General features: G+C 58.5%; 1 protein-coding gene across 1 annotated transcript; it reads right to left on the bottom strand.

The window, feature by feature from the left end:
* Positions 1–3,209: 3,209 nt before the first annotated feature.
* On the bottom strand, positions 3,210–27,182 carry RTN4R (reticulon 4 receptor). Its single transcript, XM_066259823.1, has 2 exons — positions 26,954–27,182; positions 3,210–4,888 (listed from the first exon to the last, which is right to left on the bottom strand). Exons 1-2 carry the CDS (start codon positions 26,973–26,975, stop codon positions 3,489–3,491), a joined length of 1,422 nt encoding a protein of 473 aa, XP_066115920.1. The 5' UTR covers positions 26,976–27,182; the 3' UTR covers positions 3,210–3,488.
* Positions 27,183–27,930: the final 748 nt, after the last annotated feature.

The following is a 27,930-nucleotide window of genomic DNA, read 5'->3' as shown; positions in this document are numbered from 1 at the left end:
GGAGAGGCCTCTGCCGGGCTGCCCTGGGCCCTGGCTTACCGGACAAATAAACAGTTATTTCTAGCAACATGTTTCTGGCATGTTCTCAGTCTCATTGGACATCAGTTTACTATCAGCTGCTGAGCATTTTACTGCTTCTATTATTTCAAAACCAGTCTAAGGATTAAAAAGTAATTATTTCAATTACTGTGCAAAGCCCCGGACAGCCAGATAAATGGGGTAGGTACTCCCATAGGAGGACCTGGGCTAATGGCAGGCAGCACAGGGTAGCCCCAGGATTCCTCAAACCTCAGAGGGCCTGCAGAGAAGTGCCCCCTGGGAGCAGCCCAGCCCTAAGCCCAGCACCCCACGAGGGCTGCTTGTCACCCCATTCACCCACTTTGAGCCCTGGCTCAAGATGTCACCCTCTACCGATTGTGTTCAGCCAGGGCCTGGCCAGGGCCTGGGACACAAGGACTGGCCTGTGAGCTGTGAAGGATTCTGTCCACAAGCTGTCCTGTGGTCGGCCTGGCATCCTTGGATGGGGGCCAGGAGCATCCGCGGTAAACCAGCAGCTGGTGTCAGGGGAGGCTGCCACGCTCAACACCACTTCTGGCTTTAATTGGCTTCCTGCGCAGGTCTCGGGGTCTGGGAGACAGAGGCTGGACATTAGCCACCTGCCAGCCACCCAGGTCCATCAGGCATGATCTTAAGGAACCAGCAGGACCAGTGAGGGGTCAGGGTCAGAGTCAGGGTCGGGGTAGGTGCAGGCAGGAGCTGAACCCTATTGCCTTGAGTCCAGCACTCCCACCCATCCCAGCTCCTCGCCAGCGCTGGCTTGCTGGTGATCTAATCTCTTCTGGGGCTGTAAATATCACCCAAATGCTCCTGATTCCTAAATTGTCCTCCAGCCTGGGCCCCCTCTCCTGAGCTCAGCCTGCACAGCCTACGCAACACCCCCACCCAGATGTCTCCTGGGCCTCGACAACAGGGAGGCTGCTCCTCCCAGCGTCCCCACCTCAGGGACGGTGCCCTGTGCTAGATGCTAAGCGCAGACACTGGGAAGCCTGCCCACTGCCTCCGCCTTTTTCTGGGTCTAACTCAAAACTGGCCACATCCTTCCCAATCCCCCCACCCTAGCCTCCTCCAGCCTGGCCAGACTGTGCATCTCCTGCGCCCATTGCACATGTCCCACTGCATGCATAGCAGCCAGATGGAACTTCTCAGGAGATCAGATCCCATCCTTGCCCTCTTGGGACAGAGCCCCAGAGCCTTAGGGACCCCGTGCACATGCCCCAGGTCCACCTGGGCTCACCCATCCCCCTGCTTCACCTTCAGCAGAACTGGTCGGCCCCTTGTTCCCATTCTCCACTATGGCCTCAGTTTCTCCCTCCTGGGGGAAGGGAGGGTGTACCCAAAGGACAGGCTGGTAAGGGCATGCGGGGATGTCAGCCAAGTCGTAGCTCAGTGTGCGCCCTGCAGCCTCCTGAGGTCCCAGCTGCTGGCGATAGGTATAGTCAGCCTTAAAAGTGTCCTGAGGGCAGACCGGTGTCTCTTTGTGAAGAGCAGGCTCAACAGAGGTGGTGAACTTCCTATCTTGAGAAGCGTTCAAGCTGAGGAGCTCAGGTGGGCCTTAAAACCATTTGCAAATGGGTGTTTGTGGTTTCCTGGCTGCCAGGAAGACAGGGGAGACTAGGGGCTACCATGCTGCGCCAGAGCCTCAGCCTGGAACCCGGCCCCTCCCCATACCTAGCAGTTTGGCTGTGTTTTCTTGGGCATGGCAGGGGCTGCTCAGAAGAAAAGTAAGAAATGCCTGCCTATGCTCCCTCTGTCCACTCATGCCCAGGCACAGTGGCAGACTCCTGGGTGCAGTCACAGGGATGGGGTGCCCAGGAATGCTGATGGTGGGCTTCCAGCACAGCAGCTGCCCAATATCTGGACACCAGAGTCCATAGAGCTGCCTCTTTGGAGGCTATCATGGGGGTTTCCTGGGCCCAGAAGGGCTGCGGTGGGAGCCTGCGTAGGGCCTGCCTGAGCTGCTCCCTCTGAGCCCAGGGGCGAGGCGCTGGGTCTTGGAGCTGGGGTGTGTACCCTATGCAGAGGGGCAGGCTGCCAGGACCAATCAGAGGCAGGCAGCACCAGTGGGCCCAAGCCAAGGCAGAAGAGAAGGGGTGTACCGGAGGACCAGGCTGAGGAAGGGTAAGGGCCAGACAGGAGAAGCAGGGGTGCCGCCCCCACAGTACCCTGACATTGCCCTGGGCAGGGAGGAAGTCTGAGCTCCCCCCGAGGGACAGAGGAGCTGAGGCCTTCTGTAGCCGCAGCAGCCCTCATGCCCATCTGGCTCCACCAGCAACACTCCCCTTACTCCCTCCCCCAGTCAGTGTTTTCCTCCTTCTTCCCGCTCCCCCGGGGCCCTGCCCAAGGAGGATGAGGTAGCCTCCATCACATGTCCTCTTTCCCTTTTGCTTCTGGGTCCTCACCGCCCAGGAAACGTGCATGTGCATATTTTTGCCTGCACTGGGTGTGGCTGCATGTGTGTGTACACGTGCCGGCCCTGCCCTGCCTGTGTGTGCGTTATGTGCATGTGCGTGTACAGGGATGTGCAGACCCATAGGGGCCTGTGTCCGGGCTGTGCCATGGTGTAAGTGAGTGTCCCGGGCACATGCCTGTGCAGGTGTGACTGCAGGTATGGTGTGTGACCACGGACAGTGGTGTGAAGGTACTTACAGCCCCTGCCAGGCCTCTAACGGGAGGGGCCTGGCCTCATGCCCCAGGCCTTCAGCCTATCTGCACAGAATTTTCCTGGGAACACCGAAGCCACCTGAGAGCTGGGGGCTACTGGGGCTAAGCTGGCTGGGTGGGAGGCTGGGAACTCCAGCGGTCCCATGTGGCACCAGAGCAAATGTCCTCACAAAGGCAGCCACATCCAGCTCCCATGGGCTAATGTGTGGTCTGTGTTGGACACCCACACCTCTCCCTGGATGCCATTATCAGCTCAGCATGGTTGGGGGGTACACAGGGGCACCATCTGTCCCTCGTGCCTATAGTTGCTGAGATGGTCTGAGTTGCCCACAACTCAGGCTGCACTGCTCAGATGGACAAAACTCCCTCTGTCCTGGGGCCTCTGTGTGGCTGTGACTGAGGCAGGGCTCCACCTCCAGGGCCTGTCCTGCCTCTCACTGCCCACAGCACCCCCAGCCTGACAGGCCACAGCTTAAAAAAGAGCTCTTTATTCCACATTGCCCAATAGTTTTACACAAGTAAAATAAAATGCATATTTCTATATCCCACGGTCCGGGCGGGAGGCGGTGTTTTGGAACAAACACTGCCACTGCTCCCTGTAAACATGATGGAGTGGAGATGGGGTGGGTGGGTGGAAGGCGTCCATCAGGGAGGGCCTGGCTGCCCCTTGGGGCCTGCTCCCTGGTGCTGGCTGACAGCGTGGAGGGGACCCCATATATACACACACCTGGCTATTGAGAAAGGCCTTGCACTCAGTCAGGGGCTGGTCAGCAGGGCCTGAGCACGATCCACAGCACCAGTGCAAGGCCAAGTGGGGCGAGGCTGCAGGCGAGGCCAGGAAGGGCCCCTGAGCCCTCTGTATCGCCAGAGACACTGCCCCCACTGCCCGCCTGGCCCAGACGGCAATGGCTGCGGGTACGGTTCTTGCGGGAACAGCCTGGCCTCCGGCGAGGCCCCACGGTGGGGGTTCCTGGTGGCTCAGAGCCCCGGGGCCGCAGTGCGGTTAGCGGGGGCTCAGCTGAACCAGGCAGGGTTCCAAAGGGGGAGTCGTTGATGTGCCGTGGGCCAGAGCTATTACCTGGAGGGCTGTCACCAGATGGCACACGTCCCTTGAGCGCATTGCCAGCTGAGGCTGGACTACCAGCCTCCAGCACCGAGGCCTTGTCCATGACGTCCGGCAGGCAGCACTTGGGAAGCCCCAGCAGCTGCTCATCGGCAGGTCCACCAGTCCAGATGGGACGGGAAGGCCTAGCAGCCATGGTGCAGCCGTCTAGGTCGGTGGCCGCCAGGCGCTTGAGGTCTTGACCAGCCAGGTGTGGGGGCAGGCTGCAGGGCAGCTCCGAGGAGGAGCCGTGAAACTGCTGCAGCCAGGCCCAGAGTGGGCGGGCCCGGCAGTCGCACACCCAGGGGTTGTCGTTGAGCCGCAGATACTGCAGGGCGCGCAGGGGCACCAGGGCCTCGGCGGGCAGTGACGAGAGGTTGTTGGCGAACAGGTAGAGTGTCATGAGGCGGCCCAGGTCGCGGAAGGCGTGCGGGTGCACGCGGGCCACGTGGTTCTGGTGCAGCAAGAGGCGGTCGAGGCTGTGCAGGCCGCGGAAGGCGCGCTCAGGCACGCTGGGGATGTGATTGCCATGCAGGAAGAGGTGTGTGAGGTTGCCCAGGTCTCGGAAGGCGTCATCGGGCAGTGCCTGCAGCGCGTTGTCCTGCAGGTAGAGGTACTGCAGGGCAGCCAGGCCACGGAACAGGCCGGGGCCCAGCTCCTGCAGGCCGCAGCGGTCCAGGTGCAGAGTGTGCAGGCGGCCCAGGCCATGGAATGTGGTGGGGTCCACGGCACGCAGCTGCGGGTTGTCGCTGAGGTCCAGCTGCTCCAGGAGGGCCAGGCTGGCGAAAGCGGTGGCGTCAATGTGGGCCAGCGCGTTCGAGTGCAGCCACAGGATGGTGAGGTTGTGGCAGGCATGGAAGCTGGTCGCTGGCACCTGCGCAATGCGGTTGCCGTGCAGGAAGATGCGCTGGCTGGCCGTCGGGATGTCGGTGGGCACGGCCTGGAGGCCCTGCTGCGGGCAGCTTGTTGTTACCTTGGGCTCCTTGTAGCACACGCAGGCTCCTGGGCATGGAGCTGCCACCTGCCACACCTGCAGCCACAGCACCCAGGCCAGTAGCCAGCTCCCTGTGGACAGAGGAAAGGGCAGTTAGCTGGCAGGTAGCCCTGTGAGGTTGGGGGTTGTGCTGGAGCCAGGCCACCCAGGACATGCTGTCACCTCTGGGAATTTGGGTGCCATGATCTACCTGCCATGTGGAAGCTGCTGGACCAACACCTATAGAAACCACATGTTCCCGGGAAGCAAACAAGGCCTTGGTGCTAGAGGCCCGTATTCCAAAGGCTAGCAATGTGCTCAAGGAACATGTGCTATCTGGTGACAGCCCTCCAGGCACCTGCTCTGGCTCGAGTCACATCAGACTCCCCCTTTGGGACCCTGCCTGGCTCTGCTGAGCCCCTGTCTGCTGCAATGCAGCCCCATGGCTCTGAGCCACCAGGCCCCCTCACCTGACACCAGGCTCTTCTATACCAGGAAACCTTGCATGCAGATGCCCCATGCCATCATGCCCAGAGTTCAAATATAAGAGCCAACATGCTCACAGCTCCCACCACTCAGGGACAGCCAGGGCCTGGCAGAGGCTCACCTGAAGGCCTCTCAGTATGGACACTCACACCTTTAGCTCCCTTCTCAGGACTCCAGTGAACACAGTCCCCTGAGCTTTCATGCTGTCCCTGTTGGTCCCAGCACTGTCCCTGGCCTGCCCCCTGCCTCACCAGCCCACAGGCCAGGCTGGGAGAGAGGCCCTTGGCAAGCACTTGGGGGCCAGACTGGTGGGGCTCCTTCACAGGGGCCCTGAGCCGAGGCTCTGCTCAGGCCTGCCAGTCACCTGCTGGGCCCTTTCAGGCTCTAAGAAGGTCAGGGTTGTGGCTCAGACCCTGTGCTCTGCCCAGGCTACAGGAGATGCTCAGGTCCCAAGGCTGCCCCAACTCTGAGGAGGCTTCACCACTGCAGGGAGAGGTCTTCAATGAGGAAACTGCAGCACATTGGCGGAGCCAGGAGCCACAGCCACCGTGGTCCTCTCACAGCGTCCCGGTCCCACCAACTGGGCCCCGAGCAATTCTACTATCACAGGGTCAGGAGGCTGGACACCTGAGGGCAGGTGGGTTCAGGGCTAAGAAGGGTAAGCCCCCTCCAGGGAGGCTGCTCCCTTCTCCACAAATCCTCACAGCCATTTAGAGAGCTTCCTGCCTCGGCATGGAGCACCCTGCATTGACACCCCCTTTAGCCTCCTCCCTTCAGCCTCATTCACTGCTTGATCTCCTCCACAGGCGAGGAGTTTACTCCTTACCAACCCAATAATCCTTGCACAATACCAGCTGCCCTCAGTACCCCTGCCTCCTACCCAGTCATACTCTCAGGGGGTTTCACTCCAGCCCCAGAGGGCTATACACCCATCTTCTTCCCCCACTGAGGGGCCGGACACACTTATGGCCTTACCAGGGACCTATACCAGGCAGGAGACCCTTCCTGAAGCTATGCGTTCAGCCCTGGTCTCACCAGCAAGGCCACATAATACTAAATTCAGTGCCTATCACCTCACCATTAGAGATCCCTTCTTAAGCTGAAGGTTCTTTCTGCCTTCAGGAGTGAGTCTATTAAAATGTGAATCCCCCTGGGAGGGTTACGACTTATCAGCTAACATTTGAGTTATCAGCTAACACCTGCATTGACAGCTAACACTTTCCTTGACAGCTAGCTAAGAGCAGGATTCTACAGACAGGAGCTGGTTAAGGCCTGGGGCTGGAGCTGGGAGAGAGGAAGGAGGACCACAGGCTAGCTTCTCCCACCTGGAACCATGACCTTGGGGCCTCTCACCCATGCTGGGTCCTCTCTGCTGGGGCTGGTCCAGGTGCTCACCCCAAGCCCAGAGCCCCAGCAAGCTGGCATGTGCAGTGGTCACAAGAGGTGTGTCCTCTCGGATTGCAGTCTCCAGGTCCTGGGTGCCCCTCCCCACAGTCTAGGGGTCCAGAGAGGCAGACCAGGCCAGGATCTCCAAGCACTAGGCACCCCTACAGGTATGGAGGCTGTGAGGGGCTCCTCAGCTGTTGTTCTATTTACACTGCTGACATCCTCCCTGGCTCTCTCCTTGTGGGGCTTCCTTGGGAAGGCAGTCTCATTATGTCAGCTCCACCAGCATCTCACCTGCTGTCATGGGATGTAACTGTGCTACAAAAACAGCACTTCCTGTCTTCGAGACCTCTGAGAAAGAGCAAGACATGGGGTGGGGTGAGGTGGGGTGGGGCCCCACGTACTCACCAGGCCAGGCTCTGAACCTACCTCAACATGGAGGGAGGGCCACATCATGGCTATGCCTTGTCACCACCTGCATCTGCCACAGAATAGGCCATACCACCGACCGGCTCTCACCAGTCACCCATCGTGACCATGCCTGCCACATCACCGACCCAGATGTATGACTGTCACAGTGTCCTGTAGCTCCCAGGCCTGCAGCTCTGGTTTGTGAGCTTGGTTGTTGTCCGTTTCAGCTGACTTCACCAGAATGGGGGCCAGCTGCTCCGGCCTCCTGCCCTTCCTAGCCTGGGCCCCAGGAGACTGTGAGCTTGGGGTTACACCCACTCTAAGAGTGCCCCAAGCAAGGTTCCAGAGCTTAGCCGCACCACATGGGGGTGGTTGGTTGGCAGAGCGGCCGAATGGCTCATCCCTGCCAGGAAGTGGCCATCACGGGCAAAGGCACGGTTCCATTCCCATGGAGCCAACTACTTTTCAGAAACCAACTTCTGAGGCTCGGTCCTTCTGCAAGGGTCCTGCTGTCAGTGCAAGAGCCGGCGGTGGGCTCTCTGCTCTCGGCAGCCACAGTAATTGGCTCCGGTCCGGCCCCCCTTGGGGCCTGCCTGCTGGTCTCCATGGCAACCCCTCTGCTGAGCAAGCACAAGGGGGCATCCTTTTATGAGATAATCAAACCCAACTTTGCAGTGTGGGTTCATATTCACAACAGGGACCCTGGGGACACCAAAGACCAAGCCAGGTAATGGGAGGGCATCCCCAGACCCAGAGGCTGGACTCAGTCACTCACTCAAGCCCTCCAACACCCACCGTGGCCTGCAGCTCCTCCCAACTCTAAAAGGCTTCCCCTGTCCTATCTCCTCATCCCACCCTCCATCTGTCCCCTCAGCCTCTCCCTTCATCCTTTCCTCTGCCCTCCCTGGCCTCTGCTCCTTGAGCCAGGCCTCTCTAGCCTGTAGGTCTGCACCCTTGCAGGTCCCATCTGCCCATCGAAGGCTCCAGGCTGAACCCTGTCCCATCTGCCCTCTGGCTGTAGCCTGGTCGCCTGCCAGCCCTCAGCCTCATCTTCAGCTTGTGCCCAGCCTCACTGGGTCCTGGTCCTCAGAGAGCACCCACTGCCAGCTTCTCTCCAGGCACGTGTGGTGAGAAAACAGCCCTGCTGCAGCTCTAGCTTGCACGCACATGGGAATCATGGCGCGCACATGGGAATAATGGCACGCACACAAAAATCATGGTGCACATAGGAAACCATGGCACACACACTGAAACTACGGTGCACGCAGAAAACTGAAACACAACACGCCCCCCAAGGCCACTGTGGCCATCAGGGCCCCACATCAGGCTGCCAGGCCACCTGAGCTACACTCAAACCCAAACCAATCCCTAAGGCCTTCAGACCATCAGAGCGATGCACAAACCCAAGCCAATCCCTTTCCCCCATTCCTAAAGACTATTCTCTTTTTCAGGGTTCAGTGCAGTGCCCTCAGCATGGAGCGGCTCCTGCCTTAGCCCAGTCGGCTAGAAGCAGTGGGCACAAAGGCCATGGTTGGGGGAGGGCTGGCCACTCCTTCTGGGGGTGGGGTTAGGACAGTGACTGGATTCTACTTGGGGCCCCTCCTGTCTGGGCAACCAAACAGGGCAGGAATGACAGCTGAGGAGGGCATGGTGTCAAAGGCCCAGGAACATGGGAGGCATTAGGTTTGGGTGTGGCCCTGCAGGACCTGCACTGCTCACCCTGTCCCAGCTCCTAAGTGGCAAAGGACCCAGTTCCCCTTTACGTGTTGGGACAGGGGAGAGGGAAACCTGGAGAGGAATAGGGAAGAGAGGAGGAAGGGGGAGAGAGGGCAGATGGTGGTGGGGGGAGCCAGGAGTGGCGGGAAACTGGGGACTCACCACCAGCGGCAGGAGCCAGCCAGCAGCCGGCAGGCGGCTGCTGAGACAGCAGCTCAGGAGTAGGGATTGCAGGCACGGGGCGGGGTGGGGGGGTGGGGGGGGTGGAGGAGGGGGCATAGCTTTGGTGTGTACCTGGCTACCACCATGCCAAGGGTGAGCCTAGGCTGAGAGACTCGGGGGTGCCACTCTCCTGAGGTCCCACGGGGATGCTTCTGCTCCCTACCAGTGAGGCTATAGAGACAGCAAAGGGTTGGCCGTCTTGGAGTCCCAGAACACCGGTTCAGTGCCCTCGGGCCGCGATGCTTCCACACTGCAATGGAGTGGCGGACACTCCCACCTCAGGGGTTGTTACGAGAGTCCACCAGATGCCATAAAAGGTGTGAGTCAGAGCTGCATAAGAATCAATTTTTCTTTTCAGTATCATGAGCCCATTTTACAGATTAGGAAACCGAGGCAGTGGGTAAAGCCCTGACCTGTTCCCACTGGACTTCTCCAGGAAAGAAGGCAGGGGAGGGAAGGAGCTATGGTATATCCAGCCCAAGCCTGAAAAGCAGCCACTGTGTGATCTTGGCAAGAATGAGGCTTAGGCTGTGAGGATGTGAGCAGGTGCCAGGGGCACGTGGCTTCCTCCTGTGTCACTAGTGGCTGGGAGGGGATATTTCTAGGGAGGGTCTGAGCTGCTGCCTGCCCCCCCTTCCCCACCAGGAGGCTGGGGTCAGTAGGCGGTAGGGGGACTGGGCGGCTACAGCAGAGCAAGGACATTGATCAGCTCAGGACCCTCCTGAACATGAACATCCCTGTGAAGGGTCACGTCACAGGCTGCAGTTATAAGGCAGAACAGGAGGCCACAGCTCAGCACACCAAGGCCAGAAATAGCTCCGGCGCGGGCGGAGCCAGTGGTGTCCACATGCCACAGAGGGTCAGGGCAGCGTTGTGCTCACACTCCTCCCCGTGCCTGCTCTCCACCCCTGCCAGCCCTCCACCAGTGACTGCCCCACCCACTCATCCTCTGTCTTCCATCTGTCCCTCCTCAGTCCTCACTTGTTTCTCACACTCACCACCCACCTTCCGTCCGCCTTGGGCCCACAGGCATACGCAGGGGCAGCATGCCTGCTCATTGCATTTCCTAGGCCCCTTCCCAGGCTCCTGGTGCTGGAGGTGGGAGGTGGTGGGGAGCAGCGGCAGCTCCAATGAGGGTGACATTCCTGCTGCCCACTGTGCCCACATTGATCTTCTCAGGGCAGTGCTGCAGGGATGGGCCTGGTCCATACGGGCCAGGTCACCGCCATGGCAGGCAGGTGCCAGACCCAGAGCTGAACAAGTTCAGGCCAAGCTGGGTGCTGTGGAAGAAACTGAGGCCAGCATAGGCAGAGGCTGCCTGATGTTGCACCGACACTCAGGCAGAGCTGGCAGGACCAGCCTCCTGAAAGCACTCAGTGCACAGGCGGACCCAGGGCCAGGGCCAGATTGGGCTCCTCTGTCTGCTAACTTTCCCAGAGATCTAGCTTATTTACCCATTTCACAGTTGAGGAAAATGAGCTTTGGTGGGGGAGCCACTTGCTCACAGCCCTAGGGCGGGTAGAATTCCTAATGTCACTGCGCTAGGTCGATGAAAGGCCTTGCTGAGCAGGAAAGGGTTAAAGCTCTCCCATCCCACCTTACCCATCATCCTCACCTCAGACTCAAGCTGCATTCTCCCTCAAAATTTCCAGCCAATACTGCACATGGGAGGACAACCCAAGGCCCCTTTCAAGTCAAGGAAAGTGAGGTTGGTAGGGGAGGGGCCTGACCCACCTGAGAGCTGGAAGCCAGAAGGAGTATCCTGTGGGTGGGACCTTGCCTGTCACTCAACCCTCACTCACTCAGCAAACTGCATCAGGTGCTGTGCTGGGCACTGCGGGCCTGAGACCCGGATGCAGGGCCTGGCTTGTGACACTTGTGATCCAGGGGTAGGATGACCACAGGCAGTCACCCTGCCATGTGGCATGTGCCACATGAGGAATTTCAGGTGCCACAGAACCTTGAGCTGGCTCTAGGTGTCAAGAGATGCTAGGGAGGCATCCTGGAGCCCACTGCAGGGGTCAGGGTCTAGGCAGATGATCCAGTGGTCAAAATGCTTGGCCTGGAGACTTGGACAAGGCTGGGCTGCTGATCTGGAAGGCTCTGAAACCTCACCATATCCAGCCCACATGACTCCGGATGCCTACCTCCCTTGACCCCCACCCCGGGGAGCCCCACACCAGGGGCTGATGATGTCAGCAGCTGAAGGCTCTGTCCAGCCCCAAGGACTTAGCCAGCATCCCTTCCATTCCATCAGGCCACCAACAAACACCTGCTGCCTAATTACCTGGAGAATTCTATTTCCACAATCAGTTCATCATGGTCCCTTGACTAATTGATTCCAACGGCCATGATAGGCTTGAGTCCCCAGAGAACACTAATGAAGAAATGGCTGGTGGCCAACATGCCCTACCCTGAGGGGCTCAGGAAAGGGGCACTCCTGTTGTTGGGGCCTGGGACCTGCCCTGCTACACACACACACACACACACACACACACACACACACACACACAACCTGCCCTCCCTGACTCCTCCTCACCGCCAGCTCCTGTCCAGGACTGAGTGTGTGGCCTGGTAGGGCCAACAGTGCTGGGTCCTGCCCTTCTCCCCCATCCATCCCTTCTCTTCCCAGGACCCTACATCTGCCACCTAAACAAAGCTGACCATTCTTGCGAGGCCCAGAGTGTCAGCCACCTATAGGGCAAAGTACAGGAGCACACAATTGGTACACACAATAGAAACACATATTTGGGATGCACACTGTACGAAAGCATGCTCGGGGTACACACTATAGGATCACATACTTAGATGCATGCTATAGGAATGCACACTCGGAGTGCACACTGTAAGGACGCACACTGGGGGCACATGCTATAGGAACACACACTTAGGGTGCACACTGTAGGGATGCACACTCGAGTCTATGCTATAGGAGTACACAATAGGAGTACGCTCTTGGGCCCTCAGTTGCTGAGGCCTGGGAGGGTCAGGGCACAGGGGTGAGTCAGCAAACTGCAGAGGGGTTGCTGCAGCAAGGCCAGGCAAACGTGGGAGCCCCTCCCAGGAGCCGGAGCTGGTGGAGGAGAAGACAGGAGGGCACATCCCCACATGCTCTTAAGCCCTCGGCTCTTGTCAGACATCACCAACAAGGCAGGCAGATGGCCTCTGCTTGAGCAAGATTTATTCTGCTACGAAAAGACAAGTGCAGATCTTGGGAAGCCCTTGTCTATCTGCCCTCCGTGATCAGTTCATCCAGACTCTCAACCACTTGGGATCAGCCCCAGTCTGGAGGGAGGGACTGGATTGTAGCCCACCTGAGATGTCCCAGAATAGCCGAGCTCTTGTAAATAACCCTGACAAGGGAGGCTGAGAGCTCTGTGAAAGGTTTAACATCTGCAGGGCATCGGGGGCTTTGAAGTTGGGGAGGGGAGGATGGGAACAGCACCTTCCAAGACCATGGAGAAACCCCGTGTGGACTGGTGAGTCTCATGGGATCTGGGGCTTTCCTGCGGATGAGGGTTTCTAGAGGCTGTGAATGGTCCTCCTCGGCTGAAAATAATCCCATTGAGTCACCACCAGCCAAAGCCAGGGTACCACGTTCAGGTGGCCAAATTGAAACCCTTGCCAGAGCCAATGGGCCCCTGGACTCCTATTCCACTGGCATCCGGCAAGCCAGCCCATTGGCTGCTGCCTATCTTTGTAAATAACGTGTTGTGGGCAGGCCGCTCCGCCTGCGCGGTCACTGATGCTTCAGTGCTTCCCCGGCTGAGTGGGGTGTTCCAACACACAGAGCTGAAATTATTTAGCATCTGGCCACATAGAAAAACAGTTTGCCAACCTGGCTTATTGTGGGAGCATGGTGAGTGCCTGCTGCATGTGGGTGTTGCCGCCTTCACCCTCACAGCAGCCTCACAGAGGTCATTCAGACTCCCACCTAACAAAAAGAAAACTGAGGGTCAGAGAAGGCCACTGTCCTGCCAAGGCCACACAGCTGGAGCGGACCGAGCCCGGCAGCGCATCGTGGGGCTGGAGGGGAGTGAGGAGAGAAGGCGAACCTGAAACAGCACACAGGTCAAAAGGAAAACAATTATTTTGCTAAAGAGGCTGTCGGGAGGCTGGCAATCAAACACACAGAGAAGAGGACAACTTAAAACACAGAACAAAACTGGCTGTGAGGAGCAAAGGGAGGGTGTCCTCAGGCACCAGGAGGAGGCACTGGTCCACACAGTCCCTGCTGGGGTTGGGGGGGGAGGAGATGTGACTGCGGGAGGCAGTTCTGGGTGGGCAGGGAGGCCCTGGGGCCACAGCCCCTCACACCAATTCAGCCACTCCAGGGTAAGGCGTCCTCCTCTAGGGCGTCAGCAACCAGGTTGCCCCAAGGGTGGCTTGCTGACCAACTGGCATCATACTGTCCCCTTGGGCTGGAAGGAGGGGAAGCAGCTGGTCAGTTCTGACACTCCCTCCCCAGGACATCAGGAGTCGGGCCTCGGTGGATGGGATCTTCCCGTGTGAGAACAAAGACGGGACGACTCGGCCTAGGAAAGGAGAGAGGCACCGGAGAGTGGGGCCTCCTCGTAGCCAGGCTTCACTGACCCATCCTGCGGACCCCAGCCAGGGTCTTGAATGGAAAGTGAACCGTGGAGGCCCACAGTCCTTGTCACCACAGCAGCCATGTGCAAGGCCCCGAGATCACAGAAAGTCAAGAGCTGCCCCGGGGTCCACTCAGAATGCAGCCAGCCTCACACGAGGGCAGGGAGCCCCAAAGGGGAGTGAGCGGTGGGCCAGTGCTAGGTGGCCTCCAGACATTCCTAAGCAGGGCAATAACTGTCCACCCACTCCTCAGACAAGGGCACTAAGGTTCAGAGAGGTTAAGTGATCACAGGGTACCAGTGAGGCCAGGGACAGGGTCTAAGACTCCACCCTCACAGTCCCAGGAGACCAGAGCAGGTCCTGAGTCCCAGAGACCCACACAGGAAGGGACAGCTACTCCCCCATCCCTGATGTGAGCCACCATGCTCTAGGTTCCCTGACCCCACAACGCCTTGTCCTCAACCCAAGCCTTCTGTTCTCTGGGCTACCGAGATGGGCTCTGGGATCTGGCAGCTTCCGGCTCGAATGAGCTCTGCAACCCCTCCCCGAGTGGCTGGGGAAGCCTCCAGGGCCCTCTGAGTCTGTTTCCCGCCATCAGCATGAGGATGACGGTAAGCTAGCACCTGCCTCCCTGGGGCCCCAAGATGCCTCCAGTCTGGATACCCCGTTAAGCATCTACACTTGAGCCGCAGCTCTGTGGGTGTGGGGCCACTGTTCATCTGATCTGGTCAGCCCTGTCTCAGGTGAAAATCCCAGGGAAGTGAGGTCCAGGTTTAGAGGTTGTATCCCGGAGCCGTGCTGCTTCTAGCAGTCTCAAGGCTGCTCCAGCCAGGCCTGCCAGCCCTGTTCCATCCGGGAGAGGCTGCGTCGGGGTGGGGGAGGGCCCAGCAGCCAGGCCGAGCTGCAAGCACGCCTAGAGCCACTTCTCCCGACTCCACCACGCTCAACCTCAGCAGAGAGAGCAGACTTGCAAACAGGCCTGGAGCTCCACGCAGACAGACTTGCCTCACGAGAGAGCCCTGTCCACGCTCAGCACCGAGTCAGGCTTCGGCTGCTTCCAGGCAACTACGGCACACTTGGGGATCTACTTCCCTGCTCACCCACCACCCACGTGGGAGATGAGTTCATCCTTGAGACCCACGGTGATGGGGTTGGGATACATGCTGAGAGAGGCAAGGAACAGGGCAACAAGGCTGCCCCCCTAAAGAGACACCCAGAAAAAGGATCTCCCTTCTGGTAGCTCTCATCTGGTTGCCCAGATCCTGCCAGTCAATACGCGCAACTCTCAGCAGAACATCAGACCAACTTGAGTGCTTTCCAAGTAAATGTGACCAGAAAACCAGGTGTCTGGAAAAGGTGCCAATGGAGACAAGAGGAAAAAAGGGCTCTAGAAGAAGCAGAGACAGTGTGGGGCATAGATAGAAGTTAGGAAAAATCTAATAGTGTCCTTGTAGAGATAGAAGAGGATTTAAAACAAGAACAGGGTGCTATGAACAAGGAGCCATCAGAAAACAAGACGAGTGCCTAGAGGTTATAAATAGAATTGCTAAAATTAAAAAAAAAATCAATAGACGTGTTGGAAAACAAGGTCAAGGAAGTCTTAAAAAATGAAAAACAAAAAGAGAAAGAGGTGAAAATGATGATATTCAGAAGACAAATACTGGTCCAACATCTGTCTTACTGGAAGTTTCAGAAAGAGAAAACTGAGAACATAGAGGAGAAAGAGTTACCAAAGAAATAATACCAGAAAATCTCCCAAAGCGAGACCTGGCCCTCCACTGGGCAAGTGCCTAGCACAAAACATGACATTCATAGTGCGATTTCAGTCCTCTAAGGCTCAGAGAGGCCTGAAGTACCCAGGGAAAAAGCAACATGGCACCAGGTTTCTCTGCAGCACGCTGAATGCCAGTCTGTTCATTGCCATGGCTTCCAAGCTTGAGGGGAAACTATCCGCAACATGGAATTCTGGACGAGGCCAACGCAGCTTGAATAGATTTGCTAACATTCGGGACTCACAGACTGATTCTTCACTGTGCCTTTCTTAGAGAGTTAGATGGGGGTGTGCTCCAGAAAAACACGACATAAAATCAGAAGGAGGAAAAAATAGGGTCCAAGAAATACTGGGTGTCCTGAGAAGCTGTGAGGGGTCCATAGTTCCCTGACTCAGGTGGGGTCAGCAGGACAAATGCCTGGGACAAGACCTCCTTGGGGTGAAACAAGAGACCCAGTAGAATGTGTGATGTGGAGAAAAGTAAGCACATGAGGGTAGTAGATACGACAAGGGGAAAAAAAGGCAAAGTCAACTGTAAACTCCAGGAAAAACAAAAGGCCATACAAGAGCGGGAAGGTCGCCTGTGGCTGGGTGGCAAAGAGCATTTATTTATGTGACATAGACTGGGAAACATTGTTGTGAATTTAACTGACGGTAGTAAGACAACCACACTGGGGGGTGTGCTGAGAAAGAGAGGGCTGGGGCAGGAGCCATGAGAATGTAAACTAACCACTTGAAAAAATGAGGAACAAGGCAACAGTGGCTGCATTCCAAGACTGCAAACTGACTCTCCAGACCAGCCTCCGAGGGCTGTGCGCAGGTTTTAACTTGGAGCAGGATATGGTTGACCACAGCGTTACATCTTTCTAAAAAGACTGCACGTTTGGCCCTGAAATCTCAGAGATAGAGATAAATAAAGAGAAGACTATAAAGTGTATCAGCCAGAAAGTGGAGACGAACACGGGTGTGAAGCAGGCATCTTCACGGTGCAGGAGAAAGGGGGGCTGGGAGGGCTCTGGCAGAACCGCGGTGCTTGGCCTGGTGTCTGGTGCAGGGACAGGCCCTGTCCGCTCCTCTTCAGCCCCTGCTCAGCCAAGGGCAGCTGAGGATGCCCTCAGGCCCCAGGGGTGCTCCAGCGTCTTGACTGCAGAAGCCTCTGAAATCCAGCCTCAAAATCCATCTGTGTGCTCAGGGCTCCTATAGCCCTGCCCCCACTGGGCAGCGACTTCTCCTGACCCCTCCTCACCTCTGCCCTGCTCCTACCTCACGGATCTGAACCTTCTCAGGGGCAGGGGGCCGCCTGCACTTGTGGCCCCCGGGAAGGTTCACCCTGGCCTTGGCTAAGCACAAGTGAGCTCCCTCTGGCTTCTATGAGAGCCCTAATCACATCCCTGCAACTGAACCCACAGCACACAGTCAGGGGCGACGCGAATAAGTAATTGCTCTTTTATTAACAAGTGATAAATTATTCCTATATGATTGTGTGTGATAACTCTTCCTTATTTGAAATCAATTTGGGATGGAAATTGTTGGCGGCTTCTCACCATCGCGGGTGGGAGAAGAAGGTGCCGCTGCCTTCTGGAAAACAGGTCAGTGTATTTCGGCTACTTCCTGAGGCTGATGCGCCTGGCACTCCTGGCTGCAGAAGGGGGTCAGCTGCCCTGGGGGCAGGGCCAGGGAGAGTGGCCTCATTTTCTCAGCATTTGCACCGGGGACAGGTACCCCAGCATGGTATGTATCTCCCCACCCCACCCTGCTGAAAGCTCGCACAGAAGCCTGGCCCGCCCTGCCAGACCCAGGGCACAGATGCTCCCGGGGCCAAGGATCGGGCTGGGGGAGGGCCCCCCAAAGCCCAAGGCATTGGTGGGGAACACCACAGGCATTAGCAGCCATGGCTGTGCTGTCGGTGATAGAAGGGCCATCTGCAGGCCACATTCTACTCATTCCCCCATGCGGCCCTGAGGAGCAGAGCAGCCTGACCTTCCACCCCAGAGGGACCCAGCTGGCCTCCCCCATCTCCCTGGCTGAGCCGACCATGGCTTGACTTTACAAAGCCTGAAAAATCATTTGCCTTTTTCCTAAAAATTTTCCTAATGATTTAACAACACCCCGCTCCATTCCTTCCTCCTCTAGCTCAGCACAGGAGGGTCCCCAGCACAAGCCGAGGCACAGGCCAGACAGACCAGGTCCCCCGCCCAGTGTCCCTGGCAGGCCCAGCCTGCTCAGAGCAGTGCCCTTAGCCCAGGCCTCAGCACCTCTCCCGGTTAATGGGTTAACACACACTTAAAACACCGCAACCCACTGGGCAGGCAGCCAGCACCTCCCTCTCAGGACAGGCCTGCAGGAAGCCAGACACTGCCCACCCTTCAGCTCTCCCCAGCTGTGTCCCCCAACCCCAGGGCTGCAGCAGGCCCATGAGGCAGGCCCACTCCCAGTCCAGCCATTTGCCCAGCTAAGCTCAGACATCACCAGTGACCTTGGCCTCTCAGGCCTGGGCATGGCATCTGTGAAACAGGACATTGGGTCTGAGAACCTGAGAAGTCCCCAGGGGTGGGGGCACTTTGGTGAACCCACCCCAGGATCCCTGATAACCCCCACCTCCATCCACCACCAGGGAGAGCCCACACCTTGCGGATCCTCTCAGCAGGTGCCTGCGCTGTTTGTTTCTGTCAGTCACCCCCTAGGCTGTGGACTCCATGGGGCAGGACCATGGCTGGTGAGCAGCACACAGTGGGTGCTCCATAAATGCTTTTAATGTGAGTGCAAGAAATGTCCACCACTGTGGGCAAAGTTGCACTTTTCAAGGCTGTGCAGACAGCATTCCCTGAGGATATCCAGGCCCAGAAGTCCATGGGGCACTGGTCAGGTGATTAGGTTTAATGAAGTCCTGAGGTGAGGCCCCCAACCAGTAATTAGGTTTAATGAGGTCCTGAGGTGGGGCCCCGTGATGAGACGCAGGAGAGCGGGTATCTGCTTTCTCCATGTGAGGACTGCAAGCTAGTTTGAGAGCCCTCACCAGAACCCGACCTGCTGCACCCTCATCTCAGACTTCCGGCCGCCAGAACTGTGAGAAAAAAAATTTCTGCTGTTTAAGCCACCCTGTCTATGGTGTTTTGTTATGACAGCCTGAACTGATTAATATAACTCCTTTCTTAAAACTCTGGAATATTTTTCCAGATTTTCTGTAATGTACACAAACCGGTAAAATCAGAAGTGCTTTTGGTTTGTTCTGTTTGGTCTTGTGCGCCCACACTGGGCAGGGCAGCCCTGCCCTGGAAAGGTGGTGAGGCTCACCCTCAAGCAGCGGGATCTCCTTCCAAGAGCCCTGCGTCCTGGGGCCCCTGCCCAGGGCTCTGCTCTGCTGGGGCCTCAGGCAGGTCTCCCAACCTCTCCAGACCATTCCCTCACCTGGGGAATGGAGACAGCAAGAACCACCCAAAAGGGGGCGAGCGGCCACACAGCTCACGTAGGCAGTGCACAGTGAGTGCACAGGAAATGCCCAGCTCACCCACCCTGCGGGAGCATCTACAAAGTGCTTCATGTCACCTCCAGCAGGGACCACGGTCCCCACCCGATAGAGGGGAGGACAAGTCACAGCTAGAAAGGGCATGCTCATGTCTAGCCCAGTCTTACCCTAGGCTCTGACCCTGGCAGGAGCAATGGGCCCCCTTCTGGACTGCCCTCCCTAGTCCCAGACACACCCCCTTGGAAGGACTCTCCTCCCCAGAACCCCATGACACCACCCCTCAGAGGCTGCACCCGCCCCAGCCTGTTCCCCTTCCATACCACAGCTTGCCCGGGGTGTCCATCCTCAGACCGGCCCCAACGGGGCCACTGAGGTGGCCGGTGTACAGGTAGTGTCTATCTTTGAAGCTTGGCTGGGGTCCCGGCTCATGGGCTCCCACCATGGGATACTCAGCAGGAAAGGACATCAGTGAGGCCTGAGGGGTTCTGCATGAGTCATATGCCAGGGGTCTCGACCGTGCCCAGGCCTCAGGGCAGTGTGGGGATAACAAACACTGTTGGCCACCTGGGGCTGAAGCCGCAGCATGGAGGTCTGCAGCTCTTCCCTCCCTAACTCCATGCCTGCCTGAGGGACATACTTCCCCCCTCCCCTGGGCCCTTTGTCACTGACGAGGATGGTCATGCCTATATCATGCTTCCTGTGATCTGGAGGTGGGGGGGACAGGTAACCACAGTGTAGGAGAGGGCTCCACAGGGACACTGGCACACACACACACACACTGCCACCACCCACCTCAGGCCACCCCAGCGGCCAGGCCAAGGCTCAGGCAGCAAGTGAAGAATGGAGTCCATTAGGGCCACCATCTGTCTCAGCCATGATGGGTCCTCTCGGTGACGTCCAGGAGGTATGTAGATAGAGTATCTTTATGGGGAGAGTTTTTCTTTTGCCAATTTTCGAATAGGAAGCCAAACACTTGTCACACCTGTCCCTGTGTCAGCCTCTGCCTGACATAAATTGGGGCTGAGGCAGGGAGATGAAAGGCAGCCTGGACACGGCTGGTGTGCGGGGCCACGTGTCACACAGCCAGGAGCACACAGAGCAGTGGGCTGGCTTCCAGCTGGGGCTGGGCAGGAGCACCTCCCATCCTTCTGGCCCAAGATCCCCAACCCCTCCCTCTGATTTCCTCTTGGCCCCCACAAGCTCTTCACCTGACGCCCCATCTTTCTCCTCCTCCTGCACAGGGCCAGCCTAGGCCCGCCCCAGAGGCCCCAGCCGCCCCGCCCCCTGCGGCAGGCTGTCACGGAGGCTCCAAGCTTCTGCTCCCTCCAGGATCCTCCTCCCAATCAGTCAGCAGCTCCAGCACCTCTTTAAGACGTAGGGCCAGGGTGCCCTTGGGGGGGGGGGGCTAGGCCTCAGAGTCCTCACTACCCTGCTGGCATCCATATAGTACTCCTCTCTTCTGGGGACCTAGTGGGCTTTGGGGTGTCTGCCTGTGACCTGGGGGCATTTAGGGAGGAAGGTGTCTCAGGAATCCAGGGGACCTGTTGCCCAACACAGGGCTAGCCTGAAAATAATGCTAGAAAGCACTTGCCGAGAGAATGGAAAGAGAAGTGAGTGACCTTCAAGGACCTGTCTAGAGCTCCCCTCAGTCAGCACCCTGAGTGCACACCCTGGCTAATCCCATCCACCCCAGGAGACAGTGTGGGGGGGATCACCTGCTAGGTAGGCCATGTGAAGGAACCAGTCCCATGTCCCTTCTCAGCCCCTCCATCAGTTCCTGTCATGTGGGAAAGGCCACCCATATGGTGGGGTAGGGCAGTGGTCCCCAACCCTCGGTCCGTGGGCCATTTGGTACCAGTCCGCGGAGAAAGAATAAATAAATAACTCACATTATTTCCGTTTTATTTATATTTAAGTCTGAACGATGTTTTATTTTTTAAAAATGACCAAATTCCCTCTGTTACATCCGTCTAAGACTCACTCTTGACGCTTGTCTCGGTCACATGATACATTTATCCATCCCACCCTAAAGGCCGGTCCGTGAAAATATTTTCTGACATTAAACCAGTCCGTGGCCCAAAAAAGGTTGGGGACCACTGGGGTAGGGGATGCTCACTGCACCAGGGGGATAGTGACAGTCCTGCTGCTTTTTCAGTTGGCCTGGGGGTCCCGGCCATGGCCCCCAAGGAGACCTCCCAGCCTCGTCCCTGCCAGGCTTACCAGCCACCGTCGTACACAGCCTCATCCCTTGGGAAGCCCTGCTATCTGGGCAGGGGCATGACCAGCCCGCTCTGTGCTCTGTGAGGACAGGGCTGGGGCTGGATGGGTCCGGGGAGAGCAGGGAAGCCTCACCAGGGTCGATGGAGGGAAGTGGACAGTAGAGAGCATGGAGGAAGGAACTTATCAAGGGCTCTGGGAAGAGTGGGGTGTATCCTAGGGCCACTCCCAGGTTCCTGGCTGATGACCTTGGGCCCCACAGCTCTGCTGAGGTGGCTCTAGTATGACACCCAGCATGTCCTGGTGGTCGGCCAGGATTGGCTTTTCTGTGGAATTCTGCTTCTAGCCACATCTTTGGGGATGGGGGTGTCTGGGCTGGAGGCCACACCCAAGGGGTAGGTGGCCCACCTTCCTGCTCCCCACACCCTACCCTGCCCACGCACCGGGCATGAAAATGGAACATAGCCCTCTCACTGCAGCATGAGGCGAGTGCAAAGAGAACTGTGGGCAGAAGCCTCCATTCTTGGCTCTCTGCCCCCTGGTTTTCGCTTAGGCTGAAAGTACCTACTGTGTGCCTGGAGCTGCCACAGGATGCCATAAGCCAGTCACCCACCCCCGGTGTCCCTGTACACAACACCCAACCACCTCCCCCAGAACGCAGTACCCCCGACTCTTTGGACTTGGGAGTGTTTTCCCATCCACAAAGGTACTGAGTTGGTTGGCAACCGTGGTCTACAAATGAGGCCTCTGGTGACCAGGAAAGGAGGGGTGCTGCCCAAGGTCACACAGCAAGCCAATACTGCACTGCCTTGCTTATCCAACTTCGAGGGGAGTCTGCTGGCAGGTCCCTGAACCTAACCCATCTGGGCCCTGGCAGCAGGTGAATAAAGGCAACATCTCAACAAGGTCACAATGGCTGGCTGGGACAGACTGAGGACACGGCGTTGGGCCCAGGTAAGCAAGGAGCAATCCAAGAGGGCTCCTGGGAGGAGGTGGGGGATCTCAGAGCCCTGCCTTGGCCTGAGCCCCTCGGCACTTCACCCGCTTTCTCGATGGGCCCCTTACCAGCTTCAGCCTCAGCCTGACATTTCCCGTGACATTTGCTGCAAAGAAATAGAGTCATAAACCCAAAGGTTAAATTTGCACATTGCCTCACATTGCCAGGAGAAGCGCGGCCCCTCCACCCACCAGGTGCTGTGGCTACAGGGTTTGTGTAAGATGGCCCACCCATTCCTTGTGCCCTTGCTGGGGGTCCAAAGCTCCCTTTGCCTGTCCCTCTGAGGTATCTCAGTCACCATTTTCCAAAACAAATTCCTGGGCACACCAGGCCCTGAAGCGCGTTGCCTAGGGGCGCAGAGGGACCCTCCCACCCTACTTGCAGACCAATGCCCCGAGACACCCTGGGAAAAAGAAGCTCCATCAGCACCCCTTAACCCAGCTGGCCCCAAATCCGTTTGACTATGAAACCCCGTTCAATCTCCACCAACATTCCACAAAACTTCAAGTCCACGGAATGTGATCTGTGATGGCCAGTTAGAAACGCCTTGTTGCTGACCAAGGAAGTGAGGAGCACTTCCAGGGTGCCAGGTGGGCTGCCTGAACCAAGCTGGGTTAGCTCCTGACACCCAGCCCTCCACCCAGCCTCCCCGAGTCACCATCGGCCCAGCTCCGCCTGCCAGGCCCGCCTGGCCTCTGCCCCATCAGCGCCTCCCCACAGCCCCTCTGGCAGGGCTGCCCACTGTCCTGCCTTTCAGCTACACCTCTTGGGCCTGGCTACCCTGTCTTCTCTGTGTGTGGTAGGGCACAGGCTGTGGGAGGGTGCCTGATGGCTCCTCCATTCTCCCCAGGTAGGGCGAGGCTGTGGCCTACCTGGAGACAGGACAGCCGCAGGGCGAAGGCAGAGGTGTGTGAGGGGAGCAGGAGAGGGGCTCGGAGGTGCCATGGCTGGAATCCTGATCAACGTGAAACTATAGTCCCTCACGACCAGCCAGAGACGCAGAGCCCACCCTGGAGAGGTTGGGCAGGGTTGGGGTAAGGAGAGGGGGTATATGCCCACACCTCTGGGGGACCTCAGGAGGCCTCTGTGTGGAGTGGATCTCCCCACATCCAGCTACCCAACCATGGGCAGTGTGAGAGCGAAGGCAGGTTCAGATAAATAATGGCGCATCCTCAGGAAGGGACTCTGCACACACCACTAAACCCATGATGCACAAGAATAGTTCCCGATGTGCAAAATGTTTAAAATACAGTGACAAAAGAAGAAACTGCCGCACAAAACACCCGTATGGTGGGACCTGGCGGGCCCACGCACTCCAGGGATGGTGCAGAGAGAGGCAGGGGGTGCGGACACTGTGCCTGTCCTCTGGCTAGGCTTCTACTTGCAGCTCTGTTACCACCTGTCCTTTGATGAATTGAGTCCTATAAACTCAGGAGGCCAAAGGTCACATCTCTTTGATTGCTTGGCTTGGAGTAGGATCTGACAGTCCAGGCATGAATGAATGAATAAGTGAATGAGAGAAGGAACAGGCATCTGCGTGAGGAAACACTGTCTGGGACTGGGCTGCTGGAGGGTGCAGAAGTGGCCAGGCCACAGGGCAGGGGGCACGGAGGGGTGCAGAGGATGCAGAGGCTGGGCCCTGAGAGGACACATGGGGACGCTGGGGGTGGGGTAGCCAGGCAGGCTCCTGTGGAAGCCAGACCCCGGGTGGCCACACAGGGTCAGGCAGCCCTGCCTGGGGGTCATCAGTCAGAGCCCACCAGGCTGGGAGTAGGGCAGTATTAATGATATTGACCAGGCACAGTCAAGAGTCTTCAGGACCCCCATGACAGGTCCCGGGGTTGGGGGGCGGGGTCACTCCCTCCTTCCCACACTCACTGACACACTCATTCTCGCTTGTTCATCAGGGAACTCATTCTCCGTGATGTGTTCTCCTGATCCCCTTCCAGCTGCACAGACTGAAGCTCTGTGGAGACTCTGGCCACAGGCCCAGGAGAGCAGGACCCTCATCCCTAGGGGTGGGCTCCTTCTGCCTCCACCAGCCAGGACTCTCCTAGTGCTAGACCAGCTGCCAGAAATGTTCATGTTACAAAGCCATGAATTCAAGACCAGAGAGGGGAGCCAAAAGGGGTCTGTACTGTTTGTGGGTGAGGGTGAGTTTCCTGGCCTGGAGGCAGCAGAGGGAGGGTGAGGTGGGGGTCAGAGAGTGTGTGTGTGGTGGAGGGGGGGCACAGCAGCACAGACCTTGGCCTGCCCTCAGTCTTGCAGGACAACAGGACAGCCAGAGCCCCAGAACAGCCCACAGGCCCTCTTGCTTGCTGAGACCCAGTGGGCCAGGCTGTCTTCCCTCAGCCCTCTCCCTTACCGCTCATCCAGGACCACAGGGAGGGGACCAGCCCCACTGCAGGATGCCAGCTGACTGTTAATCTTCACACAGAAAGAAAATGAGGCTCTAGGGTTATGCAGGCTCCTCGCTGGGAAGGGGAAGAGCAGAGATGTTGTCCCAGCTTAGGAAATATAGAGGTGGCCACCTCTCACCCTTATCCCTCCCTGCTCTGCTACCTGTCCATTCCCCTCTCTCCAACTCCTCTGTCACCTGTAGGGGCCTTTACTTTTCCATCTGTGAATGGGTAGGAGAGAGGGGTCCGGTTGGCAGTGCAGAGGTCCATGAGGACTTTCCTATGTGAGAATGGCTCACAGGGGTGGGATGGTGGTATTTTGGGGTACTTTGAAGGTAGAAGCCCTGGGGTCAGAACTCAATGGGTCTCTTGGCCTTGAAGTACCCCCAACTACCTCTGAGAAAAGCCTGATTACTGGCCCGTGTCACAGCTGAGGAGACTGAGGCATGGAGTGGTAAACTGTCACACTGAAGGTCATAATCTCCCAATGGTGGCTGAGCCAGGACCGAACTCCAGGCCATTTTCCTTCTGCCATCCCACAACCAGGATCCAGGTCCCGGTCCTCAAGTGGAAGATTGCTTTTTCCTCACTTCGACCAGAGGGGGTGGGGGGTAGGTATCCGATTTACAGATGGCTTAGAGAAAAGGAACTGGCCAGCCTCACTCCTGCCCTATCATGGGACCCACCCTCACACACCTAATAGTAATGACTGACCTATCCCCATTCTATAGATAAGAACACTGATGTTGGCAGGGGAGCAGGTGGTGTTCCTTTGCCTCTCTGAGGCCTGGCCTGGTCCTCCTTACCACAGCAAGAACAAGTCACCAACCCTTATGTCAGAGCCCCACACAACGCCTGAGGCAGATGACACACTATGGAGCCCCTTACCATGGAGAGATTGAGGCACTGGGGCAAAGCCTTCCTGAGGTCAGCCGTGGGATGGGCACAAACCTGCACCCTGCTGGGCTGAGCAGCAGTCACTGCTGAGCATGCCAGGGAGGCTGGCCAACTTGTCCCTGTGTTGACCTCCAGATTTGAAACGGGCCTTCCCTGCCCAGGTGGGTTCCAGCCCCCATCAACCATCACTAAGCCAGCATGGGGGAAAAGGAGGAGTGTCTGGGAGCTCTGTCACCTCACACACTGGGCTGGGACACCGAACTAACCCCCAACACACATTTCCAGGGCCTCTGCTACAGATTTGGGCAGAACTTGGCCACAACCCGCCTGGGAACACAGGGGAACCTACACCCATAGGCAAAGAGACACGTGCTGATGTGTCTATAGGCACATATGGTCACACATGCGGACACACATGTTCAGATACATACTGAATTACACACACACACACACACACACAGAGGCCTGAGGGGCTGTGAAGGGGAGACTCCCAGGACATGGGGGTTGGTGGACAGAGGTGGGGCCAGAATCCTGTAGCCCGTTTCTCGCCTCCTCTGTGAGCCCCAGCTGCCCAGAGCCTCCTCCTCAACACATGTGCATATAGGCACAAGAGTGGGTCCTGCTGAGGGCCCCCAGCATGTGCCAAGCGTGGAGATCACAGCAAGCATCCTATATACATGTGTGTGTGGCCATGGGCATGCAGGCAGGGGTGAGGATGTGGGTGTGCACCCACAGCATGTGTGCACATGCACACTGGGGCTGCCTGGCATGTGTGCACACACAGTGTATAAGTGTGCAGCCCTTGTAGACATGTGCACGTGCAAGGAAACGTGTGGGGAGCCTGCGGCATTGTGGACATCAGCAAGGCAGCCCGTGGGGGCCTGGGGAACACTCTCCAGGCAGGGCACGCAGTTGGGCCCTAGCCCCTCCTCTCAGGACCTCAAACCAGATAGGGGGAAGGGTCCCATGAGGGCTGCCAGAAATGGGGTGCTATGAGTACCTGAGCCGAGCCCCGTAGGGGCCCTTAGGCTGCAGATGTAGGTGCTCGGCTGCTTCCTCTCATCGCTGGCCCCCTGAAGGGGCAGCACAGGGCTAATCCCGCACCCCACGCCCTCTGCTGTTGCCAACGCCTCCATTCGTCCCGCTGCGGCCTGACCCAGGAGAGGTCCTGAGCTGAGTCCGCAGGACAAGGGTGGAGCAGGCCGATGCCTTCACCCCAGCTCGATTCCCACGTTTCTGCAAATCTGCTCATTAACCCCTTCGCAGCCGGGGTGCTCCAAGTCTGGACCGCGCCCTTCCAGTCGGCAGCCCCCACCCCGGCCCGGGTCCGGCGTCGGGGGCCATCTCGATCCGCCGTTTCTGGCTCTGCCGCCGCCGCCAACTTTCCCGGGAAGCGGCAACTTTTCCTGCTGCCGCGGGCTCCGCCCTCGCGGGGCCGGGCACCCGCGGCCCCAGTCGGCGCGGCACTGCGGTGGCCCTCACCGCTGCCTGTGACCCTGCCGCCTGCCTGGGCAGCCGGGACCGGCCCTGCGGCTCCAACAGCCCCTCAACCCCCAGCGCCCCACCCAGCGGCCAGCCCGGCCGCCGCGCAGCGCTCACCTCCGCCGGACGTCTTCTTCATCGTCGGGGTCGGGCGGGGCGCGTCGGGGACCGAAAGTCGCTTCGGGGCCGGCGCCCGTCTCCCCGCGGCCGGGTCCGCATCCAGGCGCCGCCGCTCTGGCCCGGCCCTGGCCCGGCCGCGGGACGAGGCTGGGCGCGCTCCGCTCAGCCAGCCGGATGAACTGGCGGGGCCGCGGCGCGGAGGGCGAGGGCGGCGGCGACGCGGGTCGGGAGCAGATGAATGTTTTATGTGATCATGTGGTCTGACGCGAGAGGAGCCCGCCCGGTACCCACGCCTGCCCGGCCGGGGCGGAGCGGAGGCGCTCCGGGGCGGGGCCTCGCGGCGGGCGGGGCGCTCACCTGGGCGCGGGCCGGGGTGGGGCAGAGGCGCGGGCAGCACAGAGCAGTGGGGCAGGCGGCGCGAAGCCGGGGCGCGCAGGTCGGGTCGCAGAAGGCGCTCAACACTCCCGGTGCACCGGCGCCGCGCGGCCCCAGACAAAGGCGACGCATTTCTGAAGAAGCGGCGGCCCCTGCAGGCGGTCCTGAGGATGGCGGCCTGAGCCGGAGCGGGCTGGGGGCGCGGGCCCTAGGGCGTGGCGGCCCGGGCTGGCCAGTATGTGCGGGTCTCCAAAGTGGCCACCCACTGATTAGGGTTTTGCCCGGAGGCCTGAGGATGGACGTGAGGGCGCCTCTGCCAAGCCCACTCTCTTCTTTCCCTCACTAAATTCTGGAGCCCCCATACCCAGCAACCCTTTGCTGGAGTAGGATCACTCCATTTATCAGTGCTAAAACAGGCTCAGAGCTCCAGAGACTTCTGAAGCCCTTTACCATCTTTGTGGACCTCTCTGCACCACCACAGGGAGGGAACACAGGCACAACCCTACCCCCACCCTGTTCCACCCTGTGGAATGGGGGCTCCAGCCCCACCTGCCTAGTACCTCTACCTTCCACAAAGCCAGCCTGGGGTCTAAGGTTAG

Source organism: Saccopteryx bilineata, chromosome 2 (genome assembly GCF_036850765.1).
Source record: "Saccopteryx bilineata isolate mSacBil1 chromosome 2, mSacBil1_pri_phased_curated, whole genome shotgun sequence".
NCBI classification, from domain to species: domain Eukaryota; kingdom Metazoa; phylum Chordata; class Mammalia; order Chiroptera; family Emballonuridae; genus Saccopteryx; species Saccopteryx bilineata.
The sequence above is the reverse complement of the archived record's forward strand: the minus strand, read 5'-3'. Positions and strand labels throughout refer to the sequence as shown.